Source organism: Lolium rigidum, chromosome 2 (genome assembly GCF_022539505.1).
Source record: "Lolium rigidum isolate FL_2022 chromosome 2, APGP_CSIRO_Lrig_0.1, whole genome shotgun sequence".
Taxonomy (NCBI): domain Eukaryota; kingdom Viridiplantae; phylum Streptophyta; class Magnoliopsida; order Poales; family Poaceae; genus Lolium; species Lolium rigidum.
This window is the reverse complement of record NC_061509.1, coordinates 7,215,370-7,224,896: the sequence shown is the minus strand read 5'-3', so window position 1 is coordinate 7,224,896 and position 9,527 is coordinate 7,215,370. Positions and strand designations below refer to the sequence as shown.

General features: G+C 43.5%; 1 protein-coding gene across 1 annotated transcript; it reads left to right on the top strand.

The window, feature by feature from the left end:
• LOC124691232 lies at positions 1-3,834 on the top strand. Its single transcript, XM_047224504.1, has 6 exons — positions 1-99; positions 465-597; positions 735-838; positions 1,266-1,410; positions 1,495-1,635; positions 1,752-3,834. Exons 1-6 carry the CDS (start codon positions 59-61, stop codon positions 3,444-3,446), a joined length of 2,259 nt encoding a protein of 752 aa, XP_047080460.1. The 5' UTR covers positions 1-58; the 3' UTR covers positions 3,447-3,834.
• The last annotated feature ends 5,693 nt before the right edge of the window (positions 3,835-9,527 follow it).

Here is a 9,527-nt window from a genome sequence, read left to right as displayed (position 1 = left end):
AGAGAGAGAGGCAAGGAAAGGGGGAAGGAGGAGGAGGCGGCGGCAGGGGAGGTGAAAGATGTTTGACAGCCTGCTCAACTCCAAGTTCCACAACAAATGGTACGGCCATGGATCCCTTACTTTCTGCCGATTCGGTTCCGGTTCGCGGGAGCTTCAGCCCTTGAAGCTGGCTTCCTTGCTGATTTTTCAGTTTCTTAGCTGAATTTCGTACTCGCCTACTTTTCCCCATCTTCTGTGCTCGTCTGCTTCTTGATTCGTGTCGCTGTTGCTTTACATGTGTTCCAGCTCCGCTGTTGATTCTATGGCTGGTCTCCCAGCTCTGCTGGGTTGGGAATCTACCGTTTTGGGGATTCTGTTGCTTGCTCGAGCTGCTGCATCCTCGATTCGAATCGCAGTTGTTCTGATTCGATGTCCGTGTTTCCTCTCCTTCTAATTGCTGATTTTTTTACTGCCGTCTGATGCAGCAAGCACGCGATCAAATGCACTCGGACCCGGCTGGATCTGGTGCGGCGGAAGAAGCAGGCCATGGTCAAGTTCCTCAGGAAGGACGTCGCCGACCTCATCACCAACGGCCTTGAGTCGCACGCCTTCGGACGGGTACAGACTGCGTACTCAGCTCACCAGCTTGCATTGTTCAGTAGTAATTATCACTAATAACTAGTGCTCTTAGAAAGGAATTTAGCTTGGCGCAAACAGCGCAATGTTGAGTATGAACATTTCCTCCTGGAATGCAGATGGAAGAACTGATTGTGGAGATGAACCAGGCGTCAAACTACGATGTCATCGAGCAGTATTGCGAGTACATAGCCAAGCAGCTCAACATCCTGCAGAAACAGAGGTACCTGCCATTTGTATGAGATTGTTAACAAAGGACATGTGGAACAATGCTGCAACACCTGACTAGTCTGTTTTGGCTGTCATGTGTTTCATTTGATGACTGCAATGCAGATGCCATGTGTTTCATTCGATGACTAAGCAATAGCTTCGAATTATTTTCTTCACTATGCAAACCATACTCCAATTTCGTCATGAACATGTCTCCTCCAGGTTGAAACCTAAAATGAACCAAATTCACTCAGTATAACTAAGCGAATCAAGCAACTTAGCATTTGCTATTTTCTGTAACTTCTTGTGTGGAGTTTCCAAAGTTGTAGAGGATCTGTAAACTGCAAATCAGCATATACTCCTACTAGTTTTTGCATTCAATTAAGATTACAGAATTTCCTTCTGTGATTGGTCACTAATTGGTGGTGGTCTATTTACAGTGAATGCCCTCACGAAGCCTTGGAACCTGTATCAACTCTGATTTTCGCTGCTGCTAGATACCCTGACTTGCCTGAACTGTGTGACCTCCGACATGTATTCACAGAGAGATATGGGGCTTCCATTGAACCTTTTGTTAGCTCTGAGGTACATATCATGCTGTCCCTTCTTGTGTTTGAGCTGCTCCCTTTTGTTGCACCATGCTGATTAACTTAACAATTCTGTGGGCAGTTTGTTCAGAAGCTTCAGAACAAGTCATTTACTAAAGAGGAGAAGTTGCTAGTGATGCAAGACATTATTGAAGAATTTGCACTCCCATTTAATATCAAGGAAATTGAACGGAAGATATCTGGTGTACCTCAAAATAAAAAGGTATATTTTAGTGAACTTACTGGATTGTATCATCCAATCTTTTTAGTAACTACTTTAATTCTCATTTACTAATTATGTGTGCGGTCATTTACTTGTGATTCTTTTTTTCTCATCAGGATCTTCTGAAGAAGGGTTCATTTAACGGTGTAGAGGTTGAAGCATCAGGGCGCAATGGACACAAGGTTGATAAGCATGCTGTGCTTGAAAGGAAATCTAAATCCATACCTGAAGGGCGTGACCGCAGGCAGGAAGTTCAGATAAAGCCAAAAGATATTCATGTTGTTCCTGATTGCGTTGGTCAAGTTGGCGAGAGAAGCAGGAAGAACTATTCAGATAAACCTACTGAGAAGAAGCATATGGATAATGATGTCCTTCCTTTGGACATGAAGCGAAGGAATGGTCCAACAGAGGTCAAGAAAGATGAGAAAAAGGGTGGTCAATCTTGGAGGGAACTGATGAATGCACAGGAGTTGGATCTTAACGGCTCAAAGAAACAGGAGGTTGCTGCGGCAAAACCTCTTCAGAGAGAAATCAAGAAGATAGTTCCTCCATACACAGAACTAAAGGACACTGAGAAGAAAAATGGCTACCATCGGGCCCACATGGCTGGTGGCACTGATCATAATTGGGGACATGCTGACTTGGGGCTTAAAACCCTGGGCCTGGAAAAGCAAGGAACTGAGTCAGCTAGCACGTTGAACGGTAACACAGCAAACAAAGTTCCTCCTTATTCTAAGCCATACAGAGGAATGAGTGAGAAGCCTGCTGAAGACGATAATATTGGTTTGTATAATCAAACACGGCATATAGGAGAGTTTGGACAGTCTGTGCAAGATAAGCAGCAAATGCCAGAGAAGAAGGCAGTTAATATGCGACCTCCCTATGTTAAGCCCAACACTAACATGAAATCTGCGCATGAAAATCCGACAAATGAAACTGCTAATGGGTACAAGCATAATGGTTCAGAAGCGACAGGTCACCGGAGAGATGGTCTGGCTGCTGATGATGCACCTCGGCCTGTCTCAGTTAGAAGGAGAAGTACCAAGCCACCTGTACATGGTTCTCCATACAATGAAGTGGGTAGCGATGAAAAGATTGCAAACCAAACACCTGGTGGCCGAACAAGACGCTCAGCGTATGATGAAGCAATGAATGATGAAAATATGGCAAACCAAACACCTGGTGGCCGAACAAGACGCTCAGCGTACGATGAAGTGACTAATGATGAAAATGCGGCAAACCAAACACATGGTGGCCGAACAAGACGCTCAAGCAACAGGAATGGTCCTGGTGATGACTACGAACGACGAAAACACTCAAGCAGGCAGAATGGGTCAGCAAGCGGCAGTGACTACCAGACAGAGGAAGATGAGACGGACAATGCGATTGACTTCGGCAATCTTCTGCCGCGGGCACCTAGCTCGCATCGGAAACACAGGAGCAGGAGTGCCCATCCCCGTGAAGGCGGCAGCCACGACGACGAGGAAAGGATGATGGACAAGCTTCTGAGGCACTACAGCAAGAAGGGCATGGAGAGGGAGGAGGAGCACAGGACAAGGACAAAATCCCGGACCCCTCGCCCTCGAGCCGATCACCCTGCTGATGGCAACAAAGAACGATCCAGCAGAGATCACCCAGAAAGAGCCGTATCTCTGCCCACAGAATCTGACTCCCCAGTTGCGAAGCCGAAGACTCCTCCTCCTGCTCGGTCCATGTCACTGCAGCCGGACACAACTAGGGGCAACGTGCACCCGAGAATGCCGGACTTCGACGAACTGGCTGCGCGAATCAGTGCTCTGAAGAGGGCGTGAGCTGCCTACCATGAGTGTGTCTACGCTCTTGAGGCTTCAGCAATCGGTATTGTCCGTGTTCTAATCGCAGCATCTCATGATGCAGATCACATGAATCAGAGGATGATCTCATGATGCAGATCACATGAATCAGAGCATGCTCTTCCTCGGTGGCCTTGTTTCGACCTTTGTTTCTTTCTTTTGGTGGTATACTTGCTTGCATTGCGTTGCATTGCTCCCTGTGTGATGTCTAGGTAGATGATTGGTAGGAGAAGTTGAATGGGCGATTGATAGGCATACCATACGATATGTGCTGAAGTGGATGTGGTTGTTCGGTGTACTCATGTTCTCAGTTGTCGGAGTATAGATGCCGTTGATGAGGCTATAATGAAGTGATGATTCTTCCTTCTGTGTTGTCTACTAGCATGTCTGGATGTGAGTTTTTATGAATTTCAAACTTGAGTTTGGAGGACTAATGTTTACCCTTTTCGCATGCTAACTCGTGGAGTACTAGTGAATCCTGGCTGGAGGTGGATGCTTTACGATTTGCGCTGCCAGACGTGGCATGAGCAACTGAAGACTTGTGATGGCACATGACTACATGTTCTTGAGTCGGTGCATTTTTCGGTTTGCCAGGTAGAGTTCGGCTCAACTGCAAGTATGGTGATTCTGCTAGGGAGATGATGCATGTGGCCGTCAGCCCGTCGGCGCAATAATGCAAACACGTTCTTCTAATTAAGGGACCTTCGAATTAGTTTGGGTGCGTACCAAATTGACAAGCACAAGCCTGATGAGATTCTTTCCTCTATCACCAAGTCATTTAGAACTCCCGAGTCAGACAGACACCTAATGAACTCTCCTAACAAAACATTTTACAGTTACACAGTATGCAGATCGATTGCGGCGAGCAGCTAGCCCAGGGACCTCACGACGCCGACGACGAAATGCAGGATGTAGCTGTCGCCGCCGCCGCCGTCGAGCATGCCGTCGCAGACGAGCCGCTGCAGCGCGGGGTTCCTCGGCAGCGCCCCGCCGTGGTACAGGACCGTCGCCGCCACCGCCGCCGGCGGCCTGCTCGCGACGCAGGCCGCCAGCCTCGCCACCGCCCGGAGGAACAGCGGAAGGAGACCCTGCATATAACCAAACAGCAAGAAATCAGCAACGAAAAACAAGACACGTCGCCATTAATGGATTCCAGTTGCTCACCATCAGCGGCAGAACGCGATCACGCGTGCACCCGCCATCGCGTGGCCATCACTTCAGCTCCGACGATCGATTTGCCTACGTGTTCGTGTGTGTAATTCTAGTTCTTCCACTTATATGTACACCGGGCACTCTGAGCACGTAACTACCTAGGCTCTGCTTGCGGCGCAAGAATTTCTTAAGATACGTCCTAATTAATTGTTTTCTTGGATCACAAGGATTTACCGGATATTGAATTCCGTTTTGGCGCAAATCTGGAAGATATGGGATTTTCATGTGGGGGCCTGACGGGGTTCGCTAGGTTATGTAGCAAACGGTTGGCGATGGCAACAAATGTCGTTACAACCCTAGCTAGTCGCTTGTTTTACTTGCCACGTCTCAAGCTGTGCTCCATGAGCTTTCGGTTCCTTCACCCGGCCGCGATCATGCCAACTATTCACCTTTTTTCATCTAATTATTTGTTTTTCCTGTTGGTTCATGAATGCCAGTAGTGATGAGATGACACAGAATTTACCTTTTCTTTCTTGGACAGCAAATGTACTTTTCAACCTTCTTTTTCTTTCAAAATGGAGAACCTCCCGGTCTCTGCTTCAATAGATGTACACAGTTTTTTTTTCTATCGTGCCACCAATTTAAAGTTTCACAATTATGAATCAGACAAAGTTGAAACATATATCAACCACCGAAAATGAAAATCAACAATAAGCAATATCCATTTTGAAGACTACCGACATCTAGTAGCCTGTAAATAGAATTCTCGTGTAACCAGTACACAACAGCCATAAGCTCACGCTGATCCTCCGAGAGAAGATACGCCCATAGTTCTATCCAATGCTCAACTCATCGAATAACCTGCAAAAAATGGATTCCCTTTTATGTGTTAAAAAAATATCATTCCCGCATGTCCATATTGACCAACATAAAGCTGAGACACCAATATGTATCCAAGCTTTATCATTTTTATCCATACCATTTAACCATTTACCAAAAATATTAGTAATATTAGTTGATGGTGGTATGTTATAAGTGAAATGAACCATTTGTTATATGATTTGAGCGAAAGGGCATGCGAGAAACAAATGTTGTACGCTTTCCAATGAATCGGAAAAACAACACATATGACAATCATTCCAATTAAGTTTAGCAAGATTATCCTTTTTAGTTAACACTAGTTTGTTACTCCCTCCGTTCCTTTCTATAGTGCCTATAGATTTTTGACACGGAAATTAGTGCAAGAGTATTTTTTACACAAGACCCCCTGACTGAACGATTTGAGATTAGAATAAAATTAGGGAAATCGATAACTTCCTAACTTACCATAACAAATCCCACAATTCTGTCTGGTTAACTATCCATATATGTGCAGCCAGATTTAATTATGGAAAGAAAAACATTGCTTCCTAAATCTAAGCAATCCTTGGGGCCATGCATTAGGAATCTCAATTAATTGTTTCCTATTTTGTATGGATTTTTTTTCATGCATGTCGTGTGGGAGTTAACCGGTGGAGGGGGCAATTTGAAAAAAAGCCAAGCTACAGCCTTATATTGTGAAACAAATGCCAAAAATCTATAGGCACTATAGAAAGGAATGGAGGGAGTATTTGGGAACCACATGAGAATTTAAATTTTAAGAGAGATTTTTGTTTTCCATAAATATTTACATAAGAACCTAGCATGACCATTCATTAAGTCTACATACATAGATTTTACCGTAAATATTCCATATTCTGTAAGTTTCCACACAAATTTGTCGGTATTGTTCGTGAGCTAGACCGTCATTAACCGTTGACATAAGTGCAACCATTTATTCCACTTATATATGTTCATTTAACGCCCTTATAAAATCAGTATTCAGAGGAGATTGGGCTATAATATTTTCCACCATAACATTTTTCTGCTGAGAATGTTCTACAATGATGAATATTAATGCACTAAAGGAAGTATCCTAACCAAATGTCTTCCCAAAAAAAAGATTCATCCCCAACTTAAAAAAAAACCCTTAATGAAAAATCATTTTAACCCGCATGAGGCCCTTCCAAAAAGGAGATTGTTGGCTTTTCTTCCACTTTTGTCAAAGTTTTTTTAAGGTATTTGCTATGCAGAAATTGTAGCCATACTCCCTCTTCCATGAGTAGCTTGAACAACCATTTACCGATCAACCATTATTTTCTAATTCCAAAACTTCGACACCTAGCCCTCCTTGGCCCTTAGAACGAGAGACTATATTTCACCTTGTTAATCTATACATTTTCTTTGTGCCATCGGTTTGCCAAAAAAGAACCTTGACACAAAATAGTTCAAATGCTTCCTTACTCCTTTCGAAATTTGGAGAAAAGAAAACATAAACATAGGCAAACTCATCAAAACCAAATTGACTAAAACCGATTTTTTTTTGTTTGAGTATAATTTCTTGACCACTCTCTTAGTCTCTCTCTCTCTCTCTCTCCAGACATTTTTATTCACAATCCTCCACTCTCTCGTTTTGGACATTTTGATGAACTGGTCGGAATGTACAATTCAATAAGGTATCAAGGCCCAAATTTCCGGTTAAAAACATAGGTAGTACTCCCTCCGTTCCATGATTCTTGTTTCTGATATACAATCAAAAAGTTTGCGTCCTACATGTCCACGTGTAGCAACTGACGGAGGCTAGAGATTAGGAATTTTTGATAGATCATCGCATTAGTATTTTGACAAAAAAAAAGGACCACCTTCAAATAAAATTGATAAAACCACCGTGACCGCAAGCCTGACAAACGACACGTGGCTCTTGCCAGCACCGGCTGAGGCGATAGATCCTAGAATAGTATACCCCCTAAGGGTATGTTTTGTTGGTTGCAAAATTTGTGATTCTATAGCATTTGTTTGGGTTGTTCCTAAAATTCGCAAAGATATACCTTGATATGAATTTATGGAACCTGAAGAATTAAAATATTCAAAATAAATACCTTGCCTAAAAAAAATGGCAACGTATTTCTTGCGAATATTCTAGAGATCCACCCTATTACTTTTCTTTAGAGGCCATGGGCACTCCTTAAGTTTTGAACTACTGCCGAGGCTTAAACACGCCAAGCTCAAGCCCAAGGCTCACGACGCTGATCAAGATGGGCCCTAATATGGCCGATCGTAGAACCCCATCTCCGAATTCGTGACGAAACATGTTTGGCACCCCTGCCGTGCCGCGTACGTGTCCGACACGACTCGTAATTCCTTAGGGCAACCCGTGCATATATACACACACGTCCCCACCCCTGCCCTGCATCGCCTCACAATTTCCGTTCGTCCCATCGCCTGTCGCCGCATATCCATAAGATCGTCGTCGACATCGACGAGAGTTTGGTTCGTTCAGTTCGACAACTTCGCTCCGTGCGCAGCCATGCCGCCGAAGAAGCCTCTCAAGGCGCCCAAGGTGGCCAAGAAAGAGTACGACGAGGTATGATTATTTATACTAAGTAATCTATGCAAAGCATATTGCAGTAATCCTCTACTTATCTGTGTCTGCTACACAAGTCGGCGATCTCTAATTACCGTAGTTGCTGTCGAGCAAATCGGCCTCTGTCTCGTGAACCGTCCGACTCCGACGTGTCCCTGCAATTCAGAGTTTATTTGGCACCTTGATGAATATGAAACCTGAAGAACTGAAGTAGCAGAACGATTTTGACAAATCTAAGATATCTTTTATAGGACGAGGGAGTACATAGTTTCAGAGATCAACAGGCGGATTTGTTGTAGCAGTAGTTCAGAGGATTGGACTATTCTGGTTCACTTTGATTTGATTCAGTGCCTACATGTCTAGTTCGTAGTCACCCCTCTTAATGTTGATCATAAGTATATGAAGTACAGAGAGTTAGAGACATTATAATTCATGTTGCGCCCCTTATACAGGAACTCTGAAAACTGTTATGAATAAGGCATCCTTACTTTCCAAAGATTGAGACGAGACTTTGTATTGTTTTGAGGATTTCATATACACTATATATTAGTTGAATATATAGTTAGAATCACATGCAAAAAAAAAAAAAAAAAACTGAAGCACTGACGAGCCTGTGCTTTCTTTCTTGCAGACTGATCTCGAGAATCTGAAGAAGAAGAAAGAGGATGAGAAGGCCCTCAAGGAGCTCAAGGCCAAGGCTGCGCAGAAGGGCGCGCTCGGAGGCGCCGGCCTCAAGAAGAGCGGCAAAAAATGATGCTGCTACTGCTAGTGTTGTCCCTCTAGTTAATTAGAAATTTCTGAAGAAAAAGGCTGGACAAAACTGCTTTAGGATATATATATAGGTTTCAGTGTTTGGGAGCCCCTTTTCTACGAAGAATTGAGTTCTTGTCAGTAAGCTACAAATTTAACTGTGGATATTCTATTGCTATCTTTTTTCTTCATATGATCTTCGTTTGTCTACCTCTGTTCCGAACCAGAGTTTTGCAAATCCTATGCATGGACTGGCTGTAAGACGATTCATCAGCTGTGTTGTTGATCTGTTATGTCCGGTGTGTCGTAACAGAGCGAAGAGGGAAGTCGAATCAAACTGGTGAGAGACCAGAGACTGATTTCGAAAAGTAAGAATGCGATGTTTATATATTTCTTTCCAAATGAAACATCTAAGAGTATAAAACTAAAATTTGTGGCGATGCAAATGCATCTTGGGCATTGCTTTTATGTCAGAACACCAACAATACAATAGGTTAAAAGTGTTAGTTTATAATGTATCAAAACAAACCTTGCTGAGTGGCAAGTGCATTTATAACTGTTGATAGAATATACATTGCTCATTCATCTAAGTAGTTGGATTGGCGGCACTGAATCGTTAATTATGTATTCAAAGTGTGAGCTCTCTGTAAAACACTAGACGGTGGAATAGAAGCAAAAGGATAGTCTGAAGCTTAGGACATGGCAAAAAATATTTG

Coding starts and splice junctions, on each gene's coding strand:
- LOC124691232 (XM_047224504.1), top strand. CDS start 59: ATGTTTGACAGCCTGCTCAACTCCAAGTTCCACAACAAATG. Junction 100..464: donor TCCAAGTTCCACAACAAATG/GTACGGCCATGG, acceptor CGTCTGATGCAG/CAAGCACGCGATCAAATGCA. Junction 1,411..1,494: donor AACCTTTTGTTAGCTCTGAG/GTACATATCATG, acceptor TTCTGTGGGCAG/TTTGTTCAGAAGCTTCAGAA.